This window comes from Phyllobates terribilis, unplaced genomic scaffold (genome assembly GCF_046119375.1).
Source record: "Phyllobates terribilis strain yellow unplaced genomic scaffold, ASM4611937v1 Scaffold_12__6_contigs__length_324123572, whole genome shotgun sequence".
NCBI classification, from domain to species: Eukaryota; Metazoa; Chordata; class Amphibia; order Anura; family Dendrobatidae; genus Phyllobates; species Phyllobates terribilis.
Window position 1 is genome coordinate 247,290,981 of NW_027362772.1, and position 25,194 is coordinate 247,316,174.

General features: G+C 47.9%; 1 protein-coding gene across 1 annotated transcript in view; it reads left to right on the forward strand.

The window, feature by feature from the left end:
- The first annotated feature begins 2,563 nt into the window (after positions 1 to 2,563).
- RIMKLA (ribosomal modification protein rimK like family member A) overlaps positions 2,564 to 25,194 on the forward strand; it is a 55,428-nt gene continuing 32,797 nt past the window's right edge. Inside the window, exon 1 of the mRNA XM_073656804.1 lies at positions 2,564 to 3,164. Coding sequence (XP_073512905.1) covers positions 3,002 to 3,164 — 163 coding nt within the window. The 5' untranslated portion in view covers positions 2,564 to 3,001. The remainder of the gene's footprint in view (positions 3,165 to 25,194) is intronic.

Consider the following 25,194-nt stretch of genomic DNA (forward strand, 5'->3'; position numbering starts at 1 on the left):
CAAATTGTCCCTGCAAATGGAGAACAAGGAGCCCAGAAACTGTTCCAGCAAATGGAGGACAAGGAGCCCAGAAACTGTTCCTGCAAATAGAGGACAAGGAGCTCACAAACTGTCCCTGCAAATGGAGAACAAGGAGCTCACAAACTGTCCCTGCAAATGAAAAGCAAGGAGCCCACAAACTGTCCTTGCAAATGGACAACAAGGAGCCCGAAAACTGTCCTTGCAAATGGACAACAAGGAGACCACAAACTGTCCCTGTAAATGGAGAACAAGGAGCCCACAAACTGCCCCTGTATATGGAGAACAAGGGCCCACAAACAGTCCTTGCAAATGGACAACAAGGAGCCCACAAACTGTCCCTGTAAATGGAGAGCAAGGAGCCCACAAACTGTTTCTGCAAATGGAGAGCAAGGAGCCCACAAACTGACCCTGCAAATGGAGTGTAAGGAGCCCACAAACTGTCTCTGCAAATGGAGAGTAAGGAGCCCACAAACTGTCCCTGCAAATGGAGAGCAAGGAGCCCACAAACTGTCCCTGCAAATGGAGAGCAAGGAGCCCACAAACTGTCCCTGTAAATGGAGGACAAGGAGCCCACAAACTGTCCCAGCAAATGGAGAGCAAGGAGCCCACAAACTGTCCCTGCAAATGGAGAGCAAGGAGCCCACAAACTGTCCCTGCAAATGGAGAACAAGGAGCCCACAAACTGTCCCTATAAATGGAGGACAAATGTGGCACCCCAGGGGTCTGGTTGCCACAGTGGTAGAAATACCATGTCTGAGGGCGAGCATGGGTTTTCCTGGCCAGGAGCATTATTGCATGCCACACCTCCTGCCCCAGTCCAGGGAGGGGAGGAACCAGCCCTTTATAAACTGGGTCTGGGGCGGGGTTAGTCAATCAGAGTCCAGAGGAAGGGACAGAGCAGCAGCAAGGAGCTCTGAAGGAGCCAGGAGCTGAAGACCAGGGACTGGAGCAGAGCTCGTCCTGGCAGAAGACGCAGAGAACCGGACACCGGAGTCTGAGGCTGTGGGGATTATACATCCAGCAGCAGAAACCACCTGGCAGTACCAACAGTAAAGACCCTGAACTGCACTGTACGGACTCTGAGTCATTTCTGCTGCGCCCACGCACCACAACCCTCACCATCTACAGACGCTGCCCTGAGGCTATACTCCTCCCGTGGGGAGTTATACTACCCTCAGCTGCGCACACCACACCAGCCTCAGCGGTCTGCCACGCAGCGGCGGTTCTCAGTGACCGCAATCCACGGGTGGCGTAGTCGGACATTTAATCATAAAAACCACATAAATAGACTGCCACTGGTTTGACCACCCTGAACCACGGGACCGAGTCGCCGCCATGGAGACTACAACCCCCAGTATTACACAGAGACCCGGCTCCGGGTATTCCCCTACACACACGGCCCAGGGGGCGCGTCACAAGGAGCCCACAAACTGTCGCTGTAAATGGAGGACAAGGAGCCCACAAACTGTCTCTGCAAATGGAGAGCAAGGAGTCCACAAACTGTCCCTGCAAATGGAAAGCAAGGAGCGCACAAACTGTCCCTGCAAATGTAGAGCAAGGAGCCCACAAACTGTCCCTGTAAATGGAGGACAAGGAGCCCACAAACTGTCCCTGGAAATGGAGGACAAGGAGCCCACAAACTGTCCCTGCAAATGGAGAGCGAGTAGCCCACAAACTGTCCCTGAAAATGGAGAGCAAGGAGCCCACAATCTGTCCCTGTAAATGGAGGACAAGGAGCCCACAAACTGTCCCTGCAAATGGAGGACAAGGAGCCCATAATCTGTCCCTGTAAATAGAGAACAAGGAGCCCACAAACTGTCCCTGCAAATGGAGGACAAGGAGCCCACAAACTGTCCCTGTAAATAGAGAACAAGGAGCCCACAAACTGTCAATGTAAATGGAGAACAAGGAGCCCACAAACTGTCCCTGTAAATAGAGAACAAGGAGCTCACAACCTGTCCCTGCAAATGGAGGACAAGGAGCCCACAAACTGTTCCTGTAAATGGAGGACAAGGAGCCCACAAATTGTCCCTGCAAATGGAGGACAAGGAGCCCACAAACTGTCCCTGCAAATGGAGAGCAAGGCGCCCACAAACTGTTCCTGTAAATTGAGGACAAGGAGCCCACAAACTGTCCCTGCAAATGGAGGACAAGGAGCCCACAAACTGTCCCTGCAAATGGAGGACAAGGAGCCCACAAACTGTCCCTGCAAATGGAGGACAAGGAGCCCACAAACTGTCCCTGTAAATGGAGAGTAAGGGCCCTGCCTGTGCAGTCAGTGTTAGTGTCCACCAATAATAAAGGGCAGTAATTGTAGAGAGTGCAATCCATCAGCTCCAGCAAGACACGGCGCATTGCGGGCGCAGCACCCTGCCCCAATCCCTTCCAGCATATAAGGGGTCACTCCTGCTACCCAGCCAGCAAGTCACTCGCATCCGAGCGCTCTGATTGGTCAGCTCCCAAGTCTCAAGACCAAATCCCGCCACCTGATTGGTCAGCGTCTTCCATGCTCTCATCAGCACTAGAACCTTTCCCTGTGAGTCCTCGGGAGCTGCAGGTAACTGGATCCTGCGCCCGGTGATCCTGCTGCTCTTTACTGTGGGGATGTGATCCATGAAGTGCAAATAAGCAGAGTGACACATACAAAGAGCAAGCAGATCAGAGCCAGCCAGCAGAGTGCCTGCAGAGGGGGATCTGCCATGGATGTGCTCAGGGTCCGCCCATATTGATTGCATCAAGGGGTTTGCCCACTGCATCTTGCATGGTGAAGTGTGGCAGAGTGTTCCACAGCCCCCCTCTGCTGGTGTATATATGGTGCATGGCTGCTGCACACTGGGCTCCTCTTATGCCTGCACGTAGCTGCTTGCACACAGGCCCTGCTGCTGCTGCTGGAGGAAGGCAGTGCTGACCTTGCTTTCTGCTTTATTCTGTGCACACATTCTTGCTTTTTTGTCTTTGGCTGGCCCTGGCTGCCTTCACCATGTGCTCTCAGCTGTGGCTCCTGACAGACAGGAATATCCTGGAGGACTATCCTCAGATGCACATCCTGGAGGCACTGAAGCAGCGCTGCACAGAACAGGAGCTGGACTTCACACTGGTGTTAATGGATCAGATTGCCCTCACTGTCATTGATGGCAAGCTGGGTAAGATCTCTGACTTTTATCCATAGAGTACCTCCTTGGTGGTGGGGACATCTTAATCTGCCGCTATATATTTAGCAATAAATGCTCTCACCCTGCAGAGCCATCCTTTAATAAAGTCTCCTTAGACGTCAGCTGACTATAACTTGAGTGCATCTTCTGAAACTCATTGCAATTTAATTACAGAGGACTCTGCTTTCCGAGAGTTTTTCATTAGCCGAGTATGGTACTTCAAAGCCAGTCCTTCAGGCCATGCACTTGGGTTAATCAGGAACATTTACAACTAGTTTGATACAATTACAAATTGTTTCCATTTGGGTTTATTAAAATGTTACCATAATTATTTGCAGGTATATAATAGTGGACAAATGGATAGGTGTTTGGTGTTGGGAGAAAAAGAGGTCCCACAAACCATTCTGCCCTACCCAGGGTAATTAGATACAGCAGGGGGCAGACATAGATAGTAGAGGGCCCTTGTGGAAGAGCTGTATATGGGCCCTTTCTTATTCCATAGCTCACCATAAAGCACTTAATTATTTCTAACAATCCACCAGTAATCCTGAGCTATGAAGTTTATTAGTTCATACCCAACTGATTGATAGTATGAAACCATTTTTAATATGGCAGTGGGCCCCATAATCTTTTGGACCCCTGGTATGTCTGCCCCTGATATACTGAGCCAGAGCAGTAAACTAACCCATTTATGTCCACCCCTGAGATACAGAGCCAAATCACCAAGCTGACCCAAGTATGTCTGAGAGCAAGAGCAGTAAGCTGACCCGAGTATGTCCGCCCCTCAAGACACAGACAAATAACAGTAAGCTGACCCGAGTATTTCCGCTCCTGAGATACAGAGCCAGAGTAGTAAGCTGACCAATGTATGTCTGCCCCCCGATATACAGAGCAATAGCAGTAAGCTAACCTATTTATGTCTCCCCCTGACATACAAAGCCAAATCAGCAAGCTGACCCAGGTATGTCTTCCCCCGAGGTACAGAGCGAGAGTAGTAAGCTGACCCAGGTATGTCCGCCCCCGAGGTACAGAGCGAGAGTAGTAAGTTGACCCAGGTATGTCCGCCCCTGAGGTACAGAGCGAGAGTAGTAAGCTGACCCAGGTATGTCTGCCCCCGAGATACAGAGCCAGAATGGTTATCTAACCTATTTATGTTTCCCCCCAAGATACAGAGCCAAATCAGCAAGCTGACCCAGGTATGTCTGCCCCCGAGGTACAGAGCCAGAGCAGTAAGCTAACCTATTTATGTTCCCCCGAGATACAGGGCCAAATCAGCAAGCTGACCCAGGTATGTCTGCCCCCAAGGTACAGAGCGAGAGTAGTAAGCTAACCTATTTATGTCCCCCGAGATACAGAGCCAAATCAGCAAGCTGACCCGAGTATGTCTGCTCCCGAGGTACAGAGCCAGAGTAGTAACCTGACCCGAGTATGTCCACCCCCGAGGTACAGAGCCAGAGTAGTAAGCTGACCCAGGTATGTCTGCCCCCAAAATACAGAGCCAGAGCAGTAAGCTAACCTATTTATGTCCCCCCCGAGTTACAGAGCCAAATCAGCAAGATGACCCGAGTATGTCAGCCCCCGAGGTACAGAGCCAGAGCAGTAAACTGACCCAGATATGTCCACCCCCGAGGTACAGAGCCAGAGCAGTAAACTGACCCGAGTATGTCCACCCCCGAGGTACAGAGCCAGAGTAATAACCTGACCCGAGTATGTCCACCCTCGAGGTACAGAGCCAGAATAGTAACCTGACCTGAGTATGTGCACCCCCGAGGTACAGAGCCAGAGTAGTAAACTGGCCTGAGTATGTCCACCCCCGAGGTACAGAGCCAGAGTAGTAAACTGACCCAGATATGTCCACCACTGAGATACAGAGCAAGAGTAGTAACCTGACCTGAGTATGTCCACCCCCGAGGCACAGAGCCACAGTAGTAAACTGACCCAGATATGTCCACCACTGAGATACAGAGCCAGAGTAGTAACCTGACCCGAGTATGTCCACCCCTGAGGTACAGAGCCAGAGTAGTAAACTGACCCGAGTATGTCCACCCCCGAGGTACAGAGCCAGAGTAGTAAACTGGCCCGAGTATGTCCACCCCCGAGGTACAGAGCCAGAGTAGTAAACTGACCCGAGTATGACCACCCCCGAGGTACAGAGCCAGAGTAGTAAACTGACCCGAGTATGTCCTCCCCCGAGGTACAGAGCCAGAGCTGTAAACTGACCCGAGTATGTCCACCCCCGAGGTATAGAGCCAGAGTAGTAACCTGACCCGAGTATGTCCGCTCCTCAGACACAGAGCCAGAGTAGTAAACTGACCCGAGTATGTCCTCTCCTCAGACACAGAACCAGAGTAGTCAACTGACCCGAGTATGTCCACTCCCGAGATACAGAGCCAGAGTAGTAAACTGACCCAAGTATGTCCGCTCCTCAGACACAGAGCCATAGCAGTAAACTGACCCGAGTATGTCCACCCCCGAGGTACAGAGCCAGAGTAGTAAACTGACCCGAGTATGTCCGCTCCTCAGACACAGAGCCATAGCAGTAAACTGACCCGAGTATATCCACCCCCGAGGTACAGACCCAGAGTAGTAAACTGACCCGAGTATGTCCACCCCCGAGGTACAGAGCCAGAGTAGTAAACTGGCCCGAGTATGTCCACGCCCGAGGTACAGAGCCAGAGTAGTAAACTGACCCAAGTATGTCCGCTCCTCAGACACAGAGCCAGAGTAGTAAACTGACCCGAGTATGTCCTCTCCTCAGACACAGAACCAGAGTAGTCAACTGACCCGAGTATGTCCACTCCCGAGATACAGAGCCAGAGTAGTAAACTGACCCAAGTATGTCCGCTCCTCAGACACAGAGCCATAGCAGTAAACTGACCCGAGTATGTCCACCCCCGAGGTACAGAGCCAGAGTAGTAAACTGACCCGAGTATGTCCGCTCCTCAGACACAGAGCCATAGCAGTAAACTGACCCGAGTATATCCACCCCCGAGGTACAGACCCAGAGTAGTAAACTGACCCGAGTATGTCCACCCCCGAGGTACAGAGCCAGAGTAGTAAACTGGCCCGAGTATGTCCACGCCCGAGGTACAGAGCCAGAGTAGTAAACTGACCCAAGTATGTCCGCTCCTCAGACACAGAGCCAGAGCAGTAAACTGACCCGAGTATGTCCACCCCCTAGGTACAGAGCCAGAGTAGTAAACTGACCCGAGTATGTCCACCCCCGAGGTACAGAGCCAGAGCAGTAAACTGACCCGAGTATGTCCACCCCCGAGGTACAGAGCCATAGCAGTAAACTGACCCGAGTATGTCCACCCCCGAGGTACAGAGCCATAGCAGTAAACTGACCCGAGTATGTCCACCCCCGAGGTACAGAGCCAGAGCTGTAAACTGACCCGAGTATGTCCACCCCCGAGGTACAGAGCCATAGCAGTAAACTGACCCGAGTATGTCCACCCCCGAGGTACAGAGCCAGAGCTGTAAACTGACCCTAGTATGTCCACCCCCGAGGTACAGAGCCAGAGCTGTAAACTGACCCGAGTATGTCCACCCCCGAGGCACAGAGCCAGAGTAGTAAACTAACCCGAGTATGTCCACTCCCGAGGTACAGAGCCAGAGTAGTAAACTGACCCAAATATGTCCACCCCCGAGGTACAGAGCCATAGCAGTCAACTGACCCGAGTATGTCCACTCCCGAGGTACAGAGCCAGAGCAGTAAACTGACCCGAGTATGTCCACCCCCGAGGTACAGAGCCAGAGCTGTAAACTGACCCGAGTATGTCCACCCCCGAGGTACAGAGCCAGAGCAGTAAACTGACCCGAGTATGTCCACCCCCGAGGCACAGAGCCAGAGTAGTAAACTGACCCGAGTATGTCCACTCCCGAGGTACAGAGCCAGAGCAGTAAACTGACCCGAGTATGTCCACCCCCGAGGTACAGAGCCAGAGTAGTAAACTGACCCGAGTATGTCCACCCCCGAGGCACAGAGCCAGAGTAGTAAACTGACCCGAGTATGTCCACTCCCGAGGTACAGAGCCAGAGTAGTAAACTGACCCGAGTATGTCCACTCCCGAGGTACAGAGCCAGAGCAGTAAACTGACCCGAGTATGTCCACCCCCGAGGTACAGAGCCATAGCAGTAAACTGACCCGAGTATGTCCACCCCCGAGGTACAGAGCCAGAGTAGTAAACTGACCCGAGTATGTCCACCCCTGAGGTACAGAGCCAGAGCGGTAAACTGACCCGAGTATGTCCACCCCTGAGGCACAGAGCCAGAGTAGTAAACTGACCCGAGTATGTCCACTCCCGAGGTACAGAGCCAGAGCAGTAAACTGACCCGAGTATGTCCACCCCCGAGGTACAGAGCCAGAGTAGTAAACTGACCCGAGTATGTCCACCCCCGAGGCACAGAGCCAGAGTAGTAAACTGACCCGAGTATGTCCACTCCCGAGGTACAGAGCCAGAGTAGTAAACTGACCCGAGTATGTCCACTCCCGAGGTACAGAGCCAGAGCAGTAAACTGACCCGAGTATGTCCACCCCCGAGGTACAGAGCCATAGCAGTAAACTGACCCGAGTATGTCCACCCCCGAGGTACAGAGCCAGAGTAGTAAACTGACCCGAGTATGTCCACCCCCGAGGTACAGAGCCAGAGCAGTGAGCTGACCCAAGTCTAAAAATGCTAAACAGCCCACATTAGTGTCATGTATTTTTAATTTTTTTGTTATGGTTGTTGTTGAACCACATAAACCCATGTATATAAGGCTGTAGGTGTTATACAGTTGTTGTTCTTTAGTCTGCAGGGGCCTTAGTTTATGATGGCCCCATCCCCTTTCCCAATGGGAGGTGTAAATCTACATTGGGCTACCACTGCAATGTTAGCATGCAATAGAAGGGGGAACTCACCCAAAGCAAACACCACCTTCTACCGGTCTAGTGTCATAGTGAGTTTACACTTCTTATTTAGTGAGGCTGATGTTACATGTGTTATTTATAAATAGTTTATATTTATTTCTATATTATTTATGTGCAGTTTATTACATTGCAGAAGATTGATTGTAGCCGATGTCATGTGTTATTTATGAGTATGTCTTCTTTTATTTATATATTATTTATGTGCAGATTATTACATTGTAGCAGATTGATTTTTCTCTTTACTTTAAACATGGATATCTTTATTGGGAAAATGAATGTGGAAAAAAAAAACATCTTGAAATATTACAGCCACTAAATCTCACAGAAGGGCTGACACTTTTCAGCTTGTTCTGAAGTCTTCCCATAGAAGTCAATAGGTTATATGCAGATTTAGTTTTTCTACATTCACCACTTTTTGCCGCCAGTCAATAATATATAAATGCACCAATGTGGAGAAGTGTCGATGAGAAATGTGTCAAGGTTTGATTATATGGCTTTCTAAAATTTGGGGTTGAAAAATTTGCAATTAGTAAAATATATTATTATATTCAAGTCTTCAGCATTTACGGCTGTTAGGGTATCATCATGCATTATAAATGATTTGATTTTTGGGTTTAGATTAAGAAAGGTTGAAATCAACATTTTTCAGTTCAGCGATAGGAACATAAAAATGAAAATAACGGCACAGCCGGATTTGTCATATATTGGACACCAGCAACATCTCATATACCCCATTGATTATAACAAGGTCCATGGAGATTCCACTATAGTGTCTTGTAATTTTTCCAGAAAAATATCGCTGTATACTGCAGTTAACATGAAGTCTGCAGCAAAGACTTCTGACTGGGTCTGGCCTTTTTTTCCTGCCCATAGCTGTTCCTTAAAGTACTGCAGGACAATTGTTTTCTTTGCATAGCAGATTTTCTGTATAGAAATCATAAAGTTCATGCACTCAGCTCCTCACTCACTCTGAGAATAGGCCATCAATGTGTGATCAGCCATGGCTCAAAGCTTGTCGCCTATCCACACAGAGCCAAAATGGTGCAAGTTTTGATCCAGATCTGAAATTTGCAAAAACTCAGTGCAAAACAGTTGCAGCTAAGTTGGCAAAATACTTAAAGGGGTTGTCTGGTGCAAATCGATAAGTCTGCAGTCACTCTGTGTGACTGCAGACTTATGAATCCCCCCAGCACACGCACCCTGTCCTGCGGGGATTCACCGGTTTCTGATCTGGGATCGGAGGGTATATATGAGTTATACATACTCCCGGCCAGAGCCCGTCTAGTGGGCACAGCCTCGCTCCGACAAGTGACGTGGCCGACAAGAGGGCGCGGCCTCGCTCCATACAAGTGTATGGAGCAAGGCCGGTCCCACTGAAAGTGCTCTGGACGGGAGTATGTATAACGCATACATAACCTCCGGTCCCGGCTCAGAAACCGGCAAAACCCCGCAGCGCACAGTGCCTGTGTTGGGGGAATTCATAAGTCTGCAGTCACACAGAGTGACTACAGACTTATCGATTTGGACCGGACTCTATGTGACTGCAGACTTGTGAATCCTCACAGCACGTGCACAGTGCATTGTCAGGATTCTCCGGCGCCGTTAGCAAGCGGTCATGTGACCACAAGTATGCAATTTGCATACTTCCAGCCACATTCCGACTAGAAGTGTCCGACCTTGCTCAGTTCCCTTATATTGAGCGAGGCCACGCACGTCTAGTTGGCACGTGACCGCATGTATGCAAATTGCATACTTGCGGTCACATCCACTCTTGGAGCCAGCACTGGAGAATCCTGACAGTGCGCAGAGTGCACTCTGTGAGGATTCACAAGTCTGCAGAGTGACTGCAGACTAGAAACCCAAGCCAGGACAACCCCTTTAACAAATGTCATCTACATACAATTTAATTCTGACATTTTGCATCCACAGCAAATCAATTCTTAGAAGATTTTGCAATGGATATGACAGAATTTGTGGAAAAATCCATAATGGATTTTTTTCTGTCCAGTGTGGATGTTCGCAAATACCAATGACTGGATGATCCATGAAATCATTTAGCATTGTCTCATTATCTGTCTGAGATGGTTTAGTGAATCCTGCCTTGAGCAGGGGGTTGGACACAAGGACCCTGGAGGCCCCTTCAACTCTAACTTTCTATGATTCAGTATCTGGGGGAGCTGGACATATGCCCATAGTTTCCTTTTAATATAATGCTGTGATAATTCTATTCACATCTGAGTGTAAGCGTGGCTGCAAAGTGCATGTGCCAGTTACTGCGAAGAAGTGTGGCGACCACTGATGTGCACAGGCGCTTGATTTCCTGGCCGGCGCAATATGTCAGATGTGAATTCAGCTAGCATTCAATAAACAGAGGAAGGTGCAAATGCTTTTAATAACCGAGGACACAAAGTTTCAGTAAGTGCATTCTCCCGCCCATAGCACTTGCAATTTTTTTTGCATACTGCAAAAAGAACAAACAGGGATCTATCAAGATTCAGGCATAAGAATGAAAATATAAAGGTACCAGTTAGTTCAATAGGAGTTCATTAGGCTACATGCACATATAAATATTTTTTTGGGGACAGATACCTTTTAAGTCAGGTTTTTATGTTAAATGTATTATTTTTTTTTTAAACTTTAAAAAAAAAAAAAATCTTGCAATTTTTGCAGTAGACACTGGGGCTATTCTAGACTCATACTTCCTGTTCTTTCAGCAAATTCATATTAGCAGCCATAGACTGACTCAGACCCTATCTTTTGCATGGATGCATCTACTGAGCGTGTGCAAAGGGAGGGGGAGGAGGTGAGATATGACATCTTTTATTGTTATTGGTGGATCTTGTGTTATCAGTTGTGTATCGAGGAGTTACCTGTCATTATAATTCTGACTCTGATGATAATGAGTCTTCTGCAAAAAAAAAACAAAAACAGGAAGTATGAATCAAACATTTCCCTAGTGGCCAGTGTGAAAATTGCAAGATTTCTAACTTAATACATATATTGCTGTGAAAAAAACCAATGCCAAAAAAATTTAAAATAATACATTGAACACAAAAAAAATGATTTAAACAATAGATAATTTTCTGATGATACATTCCCTTTAAGCAAAAGTTATATTAAAAAATCTATTGTACAGGGTTAGTGTATAAAAAAAATAGCCATCATTATCATCGTCATCACTATAGCTATTCAATTTTCAGTCCATTTAGACTTTTTTTTTTAGGGATTTGAAGGACTTGTTTGTCTTAAATCAACCCATAGTACTTGGTAGGTGGGAGGGAATCTTACTAGAGATCCCCTCCGCTAACCCCAACACTTACACATACAGTTCACCATATACCGTGCATGCATGACCTACAGTATGTTTGCCCCTTTTAAAGGGACTTTCTAAAAGTTAAATATTTACGGCCTATTATTAAGATAGACTATCAATATTTGATGGTGATTGGGAAGGGGTCCGAGCTAAATAATGGCATTGCATCGCTGCGCCTACTGCACTGACATCTCAGTCATTGTATAAACAGGAACAGCGCTGCACATACGGCTGTGGCTGTGCCTGGTACTGCAGTTTAGCCCCACATGTAAATTACCTGGCACAATATGGCCCATACAGGTGTAAACTGTGAAAGCGACCCAGGGGATAATCTAAACATTTATCTCTTTCACAGTTCTTGTGTCGCAAAACACATGAATCCGTCTTACATAATTGCTAGAATATATTTTAATTAACAATTGATAATTGGCAATTACCTAACATTCGTCATTTGTCACTTATGTCTCATGCTTCTTGAACTATATCTGTTTTTATTATCGGACAAGTTTAATTAATCAGTAACTGAGCTTCCTGGAAAACAGCTGAGTAACCATTGTCGCGCGGAATACAGTCCGCTGCCGCATTCCTTTTTCTTTAGATAAGGATTTCCAAAGACTATTTTGCATCCAGAATGATTGCTGCCAATTTCTAAAAAAACTTATATCCAAGGCTAACTTGGGAAAGTAGAAAAATGGCAGTACTTCAATGTCATTGTACAATCCTGCATATTTGCCAACTTTTGGAAATTGACAACTCTTGCAGGAGTCTCTTTTTCCAAGAACCTTCTGGGCATTCAGGGAAAGAATGAATAAGACTACAGTATAAATGGATATACCGTGTTTCTCCGAAAATAATCTTATCATTTTTTGTGCTTCAAAAGATGGATTAGGGCTTATTTTTTTTCTATGAAGAACCACACACATTTATTCTTGAACAAAAATGTAATATTTATTGAAATATAATCATATCATCACACATTGCACATACACATGTATATACTCACACACACTGCACATACATACCCATGTATACACACAAACTGCACATACGGTACATACAAGCCTGGTTCCTCTAGCCCATACGTGTCAAACTCCAGCCCGTGGGCCAAATCTAGCCCCCAGGGCGGTTATATTTGACCCGCGACACCAGAACCGCCAGCCCTACGTGGGGCCCATTATACTGTGTGGAGGACTATGTGGGGCCATTATACTGTATGGGGGACTATGTGGGGCCATTATTCTGTATGGAGGACTGTGTGGAGCCATTATACTGTATGGAGGACTGTATGGGGCCCATTATTCTGTATGGAGGACTGTGTGGGGCCCATTATTCTGTATGGAGGACTATGTGGGGCCCACTATTCTGTATGGAGGACTATGTGGGGCCCATTATACTGTATGGAGGACTATGTGGGGCCCATTATACTGTATGGAGGACTGTGTGGGGCCTATTATACTGTATGGAGGATTATGTGGAGCCATTATACTGTATGGAGGACTGTGTGGGGCCCATTATACTGTATGGAGGACTATGTGGAGCCATTATACTGTATGGAGGACTATGTGGGGCCCATTAAACTGTATGGAGGACTGTGTGGGGCCATTATTCTGTATGGAGGACTATGTGGGGCCATTATACTGTATGGAGGACTGTGTGGGGCCCATTATACTGTATGGAGGACTATGTGGAGCCATTATACTGTATGGAGGGCTATGTGGAGCCATTATACTGTATGGAGGACTAAGTGGGGCCCATTACACTGTATGGAGGACTGTGTGGGGCAATTATTCTGTATGGAGGACTATGTGGGGCCATTATACTGTATGGAGGATTGTGTGGGGCCCATTATACTGTATGGAGGACTATGTGGAGCCATTATACTGTATGGAGGACTATGTGGAGCCATTATACTGTATGGAGGACTATGTGGGGCCCATTATACTGTATGAAGGACTGTGTGGAGCCATTATAATGGATGGAGGACTGTGTGGGGCCCATTATTCTGTATGGAGGACTATGTGGGGCCCATTATACTGTATGGAGGACTATGTGGGGCCATTATACTGTATGGAGGACTGTGTGGAGCCATTATACTGTATGGAGGACTGTGTGGGGCCCATTATTCTGTAGGGAGGACTATGTGGGGCCCATTATTCTGTAGGGAGGACTATGTGGGGCCCATTATTCTGTATGGAGAACTATGTGGGGTCCATTATACTGTATGGAGGACTGTGTGGGGCCCATTATACTGTATGGAGGACTATATGGAGCCATTATACTGTATGGAGGACTGTGTGGGGCCCATTCTACTGTATGGAGGACTATGTGAAGCCATTATACTGTATGGGTGACTATGTGGAGCCATTACACTGTATGGAGGACTATGTGGGGCTCATTATACTGTATGAAGGACTGTGTGGGGCCATTATTCTGTATGGAGGACTATGTGGGGCCATTATACTGTATGAAGGACTGTGTGGAGCCATTATACTGTATGGAGGACTGTGTGTGGCCCATTATTCTGTATGGAGGACTATGTGGGGCCCATTATACTGTATGGAGGACTATGTGGGGCCATTATACTGTATGGAGGACTGTGTGGGGCCATTATACTGTATGGAGGACTGTGTGGGGCCCATTATTCTGTATGGAGGACTATGTGGGGCCCATTATTCTGTGTGGAGGACTATGTGGGGCCCATTATACTGTATGAAGGACTGTGTGGGGCCCATTATACTGTATGGAGGACTATATGGAGCCATTATACTGTATGGAGGACTGTGTGGGGCCCATTCTACTGTATGGAGGACTATGTGAAGCCATTATACTGTATGGAGGACTATGTGGGGCCATTATTCTGTATGGAGCACTATGTGGGGCCCATTATTCTGTATGGAGGACTATGTGGGGCCATTATACTGTATGAAGGACTGTGTGGAGCCATTATACTGTATGGAGGACTGTGTGTGGCCCATTATTCTGTATGGAGGACTATGTGGGGCCCATTATACTGTATGGAGGACTATGTGGGGCCCATTATTCTGTGTGGAGGACTATGTGGGGCCCATTATACTGTATGAAGGACTGTGTGGGGCCCATTATACTGTATGGAGGACTATATGGAGCCATTATACTGTATGGAGGACTGTGTGGGGCCCATTCTACTGTATGGAGGACTATGTGAAGCCATTATACTGTATGGAGGACTATGTGGGGCCATTATTCTGTATGGAGCACTATGTGGGGCCCATTATTCTGTATGGAGGACTATGTGGAGCCCATTATTCTGTATGGAGGACTCTGTGGAGCCCATTATTCTGTATGGAGGACTATGTGGGGCCATTATACTGTATAGAGGACTGTGTGGGGCCATTATACTGTATACTGGTTGGCCCACGACTTTTTCCAATTGTTTCATTTTGGCCCTCTGTGTGTTTAAGTTTAACATCCCTGCTCTAGACTCTTGCAGTTAAAGGAGCTTTGGTGACATCATTGTCACATAATCGTGATGTCAACAAAAGTCCTTAAGCAGTCTTAACTTCGGAATAGAAACAATAGGGGCTCCTAAGAGAGTGGGGGCCCTGGGCAATTGCCTAGTTACTCTCCCCCTAACGACATTATTGTTTTTTAGTCGGACAAGAAAGCTGTGTCTACACAACTTTTTTGTCGATAGATTGCTACTGGATCTGTTCTAACGGCTCATTACTGGACATGTGAACATAGCCTTATCTCTGCTGTCTTCTTGGTGCTGAAACCATTCATCAAAGGTCTTCCCCCAGAACCAATGCAGCAGCATCCAAGCTGACAGAGTCCTGTGAACAGAAATCCTGTTCCCCTCTTTATACTGGCAGGCCAAGCCTTTGAGCAGTTATGGCTTTGCTACTGTTAAGAAAGTGTATATTGGTTATGACGGCTGTTTGGTTATCAGCTGGAGAGATGCAAGTACCGAGAGTTGCAACCATAGACCCGTTGACCCTAAACATCTACTAAGGTCCTACTGAAGGGGGAGCAGTGTTACCAAGGCCGTAATGATTGAGGGCATCCAAGGGCACCTTTACCACATAGGAAACTACAGCATGATAGATGGGAGTGGGACCCTATGACAGACTTTGTGGCGGGGCCCAGGAACAAATTATACTTCTATATACAACATAAGGCTGTATTAAAATGTTATAGAAAAAGCGTAAGGTGATCACAGAAAAAAAAACAAACTTAATTTGACTCCACCATGTGAATATGCGCTTATTCTTTTAGTCACTTCATCTTCAAAATTCCTTGCAGTGTACTAAGGCAATTAACATAGTGAATGTTCACTGCGAGATTTGTCTATTTTACATTTCTTCTTCTGGCAATGCTCTAAAGCTGCAGCAGCGGACGTCTTGGCTCGTGTTCATGCTTTCCTGATTGGTATTACTCTTGTATCCCATTGAGATAGTGATACATCGTGTGGTTTATAAAGAGCCAAAAAAATAATAATTCTTCCAGTCCTGACTCTAGGTATGACTACACTTCTGCAAAACTTTTGCAACAATAACTTGCAATGTTATTACATTCAAGAAACGCCTCTTTTGACTGCTGTTAGTGCGTTCTCCATGACAGCAGCCCTGTCACAGGTGTGTCAGAGGTGACAGACAGTCTCCCTGCAGTTGGTTGCAGAAGATCTCTACTTTTGGCTTTACAGACATCTTCTTTGAGGCTGTCTCTAGGACCCAGCGGCTACCTCCCTCTGGCTAATTATCTCCCTGGCCTGGATGTATAAATACCTGGTGTGCCTGTGAGGGAGGTGCTGGCGATATTCAATACTACCTGTGAGGCTTTAGCAAGAGCAGTACTTTGTCCTCTCTGGAGCTTGAGGCCGTATGCGCATTTGTCTGGAGTCGTCTACAGCTAAGCAATTCCCCCGTTTGTCTACCCTTGTTGTCTATAGAGTTTAGTGGAGATCGACTAGTGCTCATCTCCTCCATTCCCTAGCCTTAGCCATATGCCAGGGAAAGTCAGGGCGAGGCACGCGTGCGGCAATTGGTAAAGAGCCAATATAGGAACGGTAGTTGAGACAGGGTGACACTAGACCAGACTAGGAGGTCTCCACTCCCCCCTTTCCCTAGTGTCTGGGCTTCCTTTCCCTCTTCCCTTTATGTTGCACTAAGTCTTTCCCACACCTGGCGTGACAAACCCTTTGCGAAGAATTTCATAGTCACATTGCTCTTAGGCTATGTTCACACATGTTGTGTTTTTATTACGTCACAAATCTGCAGCAAAACTGGTCTCTGGCCGGAAATCAGCTGCGTCAAAAACACAGGTTTTGCTGCGTTTTTTGCTGCGTTTTTTTCACCTTTTTTTTCACTGTCCTTCTGTCTCGTTTTATGCATGTAGATAAAGTTCTGTGAAAAAAAGACCCCCTTCTATTTTGCCATCAAAAACGCTAAAAAAACGCTGATGAAAATTTTGATGCGTTTTTTTTTCACCACCCATTATTTCCTATGGGTGAAAAAACGTTGAAAAAATGCTGAAAGAAGTGACATGCTCTATTTACCAAAAACCCAACCAAGGCACAAAATACACAACAACAAAAAAAACATGATGTGTGAACAGAGAATTCTGGTTTCTCATAGACTTTGCTGGTACTGCAAAAGGCAGCTGAAAATTTGCCTAAAAATCTGCAGCAAAAAACGCTGAAAAACACAACATGTGTGAACATAGCCTTACAGTAAAGAACTTTGCCTATGTTGTTGTAGAAAATGTCTTTTCTTTAGAGGAAGTTGCTTTATTACAGATACACAATCACTTAGGAATATGAGGCTTCTTTATAAAGGGCTAAAAATATCTTTATTATGAATCATTAAAATAATTAATTATGCAAAAATAATATCACAAAAAATCAGCATAAATAGGGCATACAGATGCAGGGAAAAAAAAGTGGGTACACCTGGATAACATAATGTGTGGTGTACTGTATATTCCATATGGAGTCAATTACATATAATATATATTACGACAGATAAGGACATCGTGTCAATCATCATATAATAAGGATAGCAGATCGAACGTGACATAAAAGGTAATACGTAATATTGAATAGTTTATCAGTAAATCACAGCAGGACCTGCATGACATGAACCAAAGTATAGAAACACTACACATATGGAGCCAAGAGAATAATAAAGGTAATGTTACCTGCAGTGCACCAGACCAGGGACCCGACGCGCGTTTTTCAATGAAATGCTTCATCCCCTTCCCCTGGACAAAGCATTTCATTGCAAAGCATGCGTTTATAAAGAAGCCTCATATTTCTAAGTGTTTGTGTTTGCTTTATGCTTCTTTTTGGCTATATTGGTTTGGGAATGAGGAATTTTTTTCTGCAGTTTGTTACAGATACAGTTCTAAATACAAAAAAAAACACCGAAATATGAGAGATCTCTGTATTCACCTGGCTATATCTATACATGGTATTAGGGTCACCACCCTGCTGTCTTTATCTTTACCTGATACCTGATAATATTGCAAACTGGGTTGAAAATATGGTAGTAATTATTTCCTAAACTAACTTATCATCCTTATGGCTCATTTACATGGGCCAATTTTAGACCAGTAACGAGCGGCAATCAAGTCATTCAGTTCTGATTTACCGAGCAATGATTAGCGACAGCAGTGATGGGCGAAAGCAGTGATTGCTAATATGATCGTTCTGTCCCCAAATACTGTGCATGTTATCGGCAGCACATGTCCTGTTTACACCGTGTAAAATGCTGCCTATAATGATGATTTTTCTGCATGCATGTATTTTGCTTGTTTCCTTGTTTATTGGGTGATTTCCAGCATGTCTAATCAGGAACTAGCGTTCTGTTGAGCACTCATTCGTTGGTTTTCTGCTTATGTAAAAAAGCCATCCTGTTATTCTCCAGAGCTGCAGTCATAATTCTGCAGACTCCGTATTTAGAATTTCCAAGCTTTGCATCCTGATTAGAAATAAATTGCACTTTTTTGAGCTCTTTTCACCAAAAACTACCCGATGCAGCCAACCACCTGACAATTTGAGTAAACCCGCTGTGTTTTACAATTTTTAAAAACAATCTGTCCGATCTGCCAAATTACAATACTGACATATTGGTGGTTGGATCATTTGCGTGAACCTTTGGATCATACCTCGGAACCTTTGTCCCCCCCCCCCCTTTTATTTGATCTTTACCTGTACTGTACACAACTTATAGGTATATATATATATATATATATATTCTGTGGCTATTTCATGTTTTATTTATTGGATGTTTTATATGAATGTGGGGATTCACTTGTTTAATAGTCCATGGTTTTGGACATTAAATGGAGGATTCATTTCCAGTTTTTAGCTTTATCATATGCTAAAATTGAAATTTCTTGGCTATTTTAAATGTGTTTTTACCTTGTTGCTCAATTTTCTTTCACGGTATAATAAAAGATTCATTTTTGGATGTACCGGGATTTTTGGGAGTGTAACTTCTTTACCTATTTCTTCCAAGTATACATTTATATACCCTTTCCTGTGCACTCCATTATTTTTCATGGTGCTCACCTAGGGGTGCTTTCACATTGTGTTCTGGCACCCGTTTGGTGGCACCGTCGGGGCTTACATCTGACCCCTCCGAAAAACGGGATTTGAACGCATTCGCTGATGACTCTAGTGAGCATAAATATTACAGGTCTGTAAATGAGGGATGTCTCTAAAACGAGACCATCTATGTTTAACTTTACTACTGGAAACCCACAATATGTAAAGGTGATATAAACCAAATAATCCCTTTATGTAACCCAAATTTCATTTTAAAGGAGTGGTCCACTACTTGGACAACCCCTTCTTAAATACTATATTCTCCAGTATAAAATGAAGATGACAGATACTCACCTCTCGCACCAGCACCATTCCAGCGATGTTGGTGCCGAGTACCCCAGGGCTTGCGTGACATTTTTATGCCACGTGAGCACAGCAGCCAATCAGAGGCTTTTAAAGGGCTGGAATTCTCACACTTCCACCGGAACTCCAAGATTTGTCCCGAGTAGGTGTGACCGAAGCAACCCATCAGTGACTACTGATTGGCTGCAGTGCTCATGTGGCATAACAGTGTCAAACAAGACCTGGGAGACTTGGCGCCGACATCCCTGGAGGTATTTGTTATTTTTATTTTACTCTGGGAATATAGTATTTAAGAAGGGGTTGTCCAAGTAGTGGACAATTTCTTTAAAAATTGAAATAGTCAGCAGACCTAGGGTGTAGACCGCTGTGCACCGAGGTTTAATCACACTTGCCCACTTCTTGAAAATGTCTTGTGGGAGCTTTTGGAGTCCAGTGTGCAAAGTGCACTGTTGATTTTTTTGCAAAATTATGCACTTTTTCACCGGCCAACATCATGTTTCCAACCAACTTAATGTCCGTCTGGACAGCTGGGTTAAGGCTTCAGTCAGAAGTCAAGTTTTTGTTGTTGTTTTTGCTTGCGAATAAAAATTAATGGATCCAATTTTAATAAATTTTTGGATCATTTGTCCATTTTTAAAACCAGCCTGACATCCAGTTCTCCTACCCATCAAACAGTAAAAATGGACAGCACTTGGATGACACACAAATGGCATCTTTATGCTATGCTGTACGTTTTTGTTTCTTTTTTTTTTCTTAACAGAACCATTAATTTGAATGAGTGAGTTTGATTCGTGACTTGGATCAAAAGGTGTCCGGTCCACAAAAAAATATACGGACATGTGAACAGCTTGATAGGCCATAATGGGTCTGTGTCCTATCAGTAGAAAACACAGGACACGTACGTGAAATACTGACGTCTGAATGAGACTTTAGTCTGATGATGAAACAATCTGGCACCACGCACAAGAGACCTTCAGGAAACGCTGCTAACAAGTAGGTTTTGAGATGATTCTGTGGCATCAAGGTTACTAACTAGTTTGGGAGGTCTATCCTTTTTCTGGGAGCCTTCTGGATTCTCTGGGAGAGTTGGCAGCTATAGGTGTAATTTAAAGATCCTGGACCTTGATGCAAAATCTATTATAGGGTCCGACATATACTGTATGTTTTTTATAATACTGCAGATAAAGATGAACGAACCAATTTGAGGACCCTGATCCAAGTCAGTATGTTGAGTTGAGCCTACAGATCAGAAGAGGCAATTCAGACAAGTAGGAGGCAATGCGCAGTGTTCCTATCTGATAGCGGCAGAAGAACTGATGTGGCCACTGGACCAAGGCAGGAGACATCCAGGAGACACAGTTAGACAGTGGAAATGCTGAAAACCGCAGATAGGCAGGAGATGTCCAGGAGACCACAGACAGGCAGCTAGAATGCTGGAAAACGCAGGCAGGCGGGAGTCGTCCAAGAGACCATGGACAGGCAGCGGGGATGTTGGAAATCACAAGGAGGCGACAGATGTCCATGAGACTGCAGATAGGCAGCTGGGATGCCGGAAACTGCAAGCAGGCAGGAGATGTCCAGGTGACCATGGACAGGCAGCTGGGATGCTGGAAACCGCAGGCAGGCAGGAGATGTCCAGGTGACCATGGACAGACAGCTGGGATGCTGGAAACCGCAGACAGGCGACAGATGTCCAGGAGACTGCGGGTAGGCAGCTGGGAAGCTGGAAACTGCTGGCAGGCGGGAGATGGGAAGCTGGAAACTGCAGGCAGGCGGAAAACATCCAGGAGACTGCAGGCAGGCAGCAGAGCAAGTCAAAGTGCTTAGGCAACGCAGAGTCTTAGAAGCACTGATGTCTTAATATCAAGGCACAGGTCTGTGTCTTGGTGGACTTTATACAGGCCTCGGCAGATGCTCACATGGGATCATGCAGTGCCATCTGCAAAGCCCGATGTGGATCACAACATAGTCTAGCAGACTGGGGTAAGGGAAGCAAAGCAGTGATCCAGGACAGGTGCGTAACACTCTAACTGCAGGCATTTAGGTGAACTCTCAGTGTGACTTCTACCCCTGCACCTTTGGCTCGGCACTTCTTCATTGCTTATAATTTTAAGTCTCTTCCTCAAGTATATGACGCGCCCCCTGGGCCAGTGCTGTAGTGCGGCGCGCGTGCGCGCGGGGAATACCCGGAGCCGGATCCGATGGGGGTAGTAGTCTTCGTGTGGCGGTGACCCGGTCCGTGCCCAGGGTGGTCAAGTTAAACGTGTGGCAGTCTTTGTAGATGTTATAAATGTCGACTACGCCACCCGTTGATTTGCGGTCGCAAGGCCGCCGCTGCAAAACAGTCCGCTGAGGCCGGTGGTATATATGTGCAGCTATGGTGGTATAACCCCCAATGGGAGAGGTATAGCCCCAGGGCAGCCGGTGCGGGTGAAGGGAGTGATAGTAAGGGCGTCCCGGTACGTTTAGTGCTGGTAGTGCGATGGAACACAGAGACTGATTGCAGTTTTCAATGCTTTACTCACAGATGTTATCAGTGTCAGTCCTGCAGGTGATGACGACCCGAGCCGTGCTGCGTCCACCAGGTACGGGGCTCGACCAACCCCCAGGCAGTTCCAGAGTGTGACCTTGAACTCCTTTCTCCGTTCCTTTCTCTGGCCGTCCCCACTAGGGACCCACCCATGTCCAGCTTCCTCGGGCCTTCTGGTGGCGAAACCTATCTCCGGTTTCCCTGACCCTATGTGGCGTGCCTTCGTGGTGAGTGTAGTGAGTGGTCGCGCCAAGACGTGGCCCCGACCTCCGGTTCCTGGCTGAGGATAAGTGGCCTCCACCAGTTCGGGATCCGGTACCCTGATCTGCCAACCCTTCACCCGCTGACTCCTAGCGTGTTCGGGTTCCCTCTTCCTTCATGTCTCTGGGCCTTTCTCCAGGTTCTATTCCTTCCTTGTTCCTTTCCTCTTGTCTTTCTCTCTCTCTTGCTCCCTTCAGGAGCAGCACCCAGACAGGGCTGCTGCTCCCTGTCACTACTCTTCTCCTCTTCTTCTGTCTGACTCAACTCACTCCTAAGATGGTGCCCACCTTTTATACTCCCTCTGACACCCGAGCCCAGGTGACCAGCACCCAATGGGCTCCTACCTATGCCCAGAGTCCCTCCCCTCTCTGCTCCTACACCACTGGGATGTTCCTCCCCCCCCCACTCCAGCCAGGGACAGAAGCTGTCGTACCTGCACATCTATCTGGTGGGAGTACCGTTGATCTGTCCCCCGGAAATGGGGTGAGTGTGGTGCATGCAGCTAACTGAGTTCTAGTCCACACTCCGTCCTTACCCGGGAGTGGAATACCACACCTCTGGTTCGAGGTGCAATACCCCTGTAGCAGCCGAGCCCTCGGGGTGCTACATTCCCCCCTGGTAAATCACAGCACGTCCTCGGGCTGAAACAGAGCAAAACAATTACAAACATACAAAAATTTTAAAGTGTACACTTTCATATAAGACATTAACTTTCAAATCATCCCTTTATGGGAGGTACTCTTCTCACTTTAACGTTACTGATCGCTTTAGGAAGCGCAACTAAGTACAGGGTCAGCCGCTCTCAGTCCTCAGCCAGTTAGAGGGAAAGGATGACCGCTCTCAGTCCTCGGTCAGGTTAGGGATTAGGGCAAAACAGGCAACAGTTCTCTTTCTGTCCCAACGGGGACCACACTCTTAGTGGAAACAGTCCCACAACAGTCCTTATACCCGGTCGGGTAACTATTCACATCTCCTCTTTTACCGTTTACGATTAACGGTGTCCTCCACACGCTCCTTTCTCTTCCTCAGGTTCAGACCCATCCGGGCCCTCTTTCTTCTCCTCCTGGTACGATACCTCCTCTTCCTCCTTGACCCGGTGGACATGAAGGGCGTTCCACCCCTTCACTCCCCTATGCCTGGTATAGGTGACGGTATCTCCAGGCACCAGGTCCCGTCCCCTGTGCCCCTCCGGTAGGTGGGACTCTACGTCGCTCCTGTTTACAAACACCTGGCTTATGGTCTTCGGGTCTTGGATGATGCCCCAGCCACATGCCATGTGAAACTCAACAACAGTCCCGGTGACTCGGGGACCGTGAACTGTACGGGGGGGGGGGTCCTGGCGGGCCCTTGTCTTCTGCTCCACGTTTTTAATGTGGAGCCACTCCTACGGGGTGACTCTTCTTGGAGCGGGGGTTGGTGTACCCAGGCGGCCAGACGAATGGTGTCCCATCCGGGCAGGTGTGCTGCTCATACAGGTCTTTCCCCAATGGCGGCACGACTGGGGGCCCCGGCTGGGGTGCAGCGCCCGCGGGCACTCGGCCTTTTAACCAGGCCGGTGACTTTCTGATCGTGCCCGGTGTTGGGGAGCACGGTCCAGGGCGAGGCTCCGCTGCAGAGCTTGCTGCTGGAGGGCTGACTGCTGGTGATGGAGGCACGGCGGGCGGCGCGGCACCCAGAGCTTCGGGTTCCGCGGCGGGAGGTAGGGGCAGGTCCGCGGCCTCAGGGCCCGGAGTAACGGCGTTCCCCTTACTTGTCGTTGCGGCCTCCCCCGCGGCGTCGTCCTTGGCCTCCGATCCGCTTCTGCTGCCTTTCGGGATGGACGCGGTGCTGGATGGTGGCTGCACCTCCGGTTGGCAGGTCAGCGTGCGCCGGGTCAACTCCTCCTTCCACCCGGCGAGCACGTCTCGTTGCGCCCGGATCATCCTCTTGTTCAGTTCTTCCAACGCGGCCTGCGCGTACTCCGGTTCTTCCTTCTGGAGCACCGCTAGCAGCTCTGCAATTTGGTATGGCGGCTCCACCTGCAGCAGGCCTCGCGCCTGCGGTCCGGTACTTCGTTCCTCCTCCATTCCCGGGTGCGGTCGGTCCGGACTCATCCAGACCGCACCCTGCCCCGCAGTTTTCTTTGCTCTCCGCCCCCATGGTGGGTGATATTGAGGTGTCTGGGTGACAATCACCCTTAGGGGCAGTCCCCCCACCTTGACGGACAGTTCCACGGTCGTCTTCATCACTCTCGAGGGTGGACCTTGCTTTTGGCGCCACTCTGGAACCTGGCCCACGATGGGAGGTGGCCTCTTGCCGTCCTCTGGCACGCCCATCATGGCGTCCGCTCTGCCAAGGCGGGAAAGGTCGATGAAGATGGCGGGAAACAGTCCAAGATGGCATCCAATGGCGGGAATCTGCTCCGAACGGCGGGAAATGGCTGGGGATGGCGGGAACCGATGGATGATGGTAGGAATCTTCTTTTTTTTTGGTTCGTTCAAAGTTCTCTTCAGGCACGCAATACCCGTTTGTGGCGGGCTGGTCTGAATCCTGCCGACTACGCCAAAATTGACGCGCCCCCTGGGCCAGTGCTGTAGTGCGGCGCGCGTGCGCGCGGGGAATACCCGGAGCCGGATCCGATGGGGGTAGTAGTCTTCGTGTGGCGGTGACCCGGTCCGTGCCCAGGGTGGTCAAGTTAAACGTGTGGCAGTCTTTGTAGATGTTATAAATGTCGACTACGCCACCCGTTGATTTGCGGCCGCAAGGCCGCCGCTGCAAAACAGTCCGCTGAGGCCGGTGGTATATATGTGCAGCTATGGTGGTATAACCCCCAATGGGAGAGGTATAGCCCCAGGGCAGCCGGTGCGGGTGAAGGGAGTGATAGTAAGGGCGTCCCGGTACCTTTAGTGCTGGTAGTGCGATGGAACACAGAGACTGATTGCAGTTTTCAATGCTTTACTCACAGATGTTATCAGTGTCAGTCCTGCAGGTGATGACGACCCGAGCCGTGCTGCGTCCACCAGGTACGGGGCTCGACCAACCCCCAGGCAGTTCCAGAGTGTGACCTTGAACTCCTTTCTCCGTTCCTTTCTCTGGCCGTCCCCACTAGGGACCCACCCATGTCCAGCTTCCTCGGGC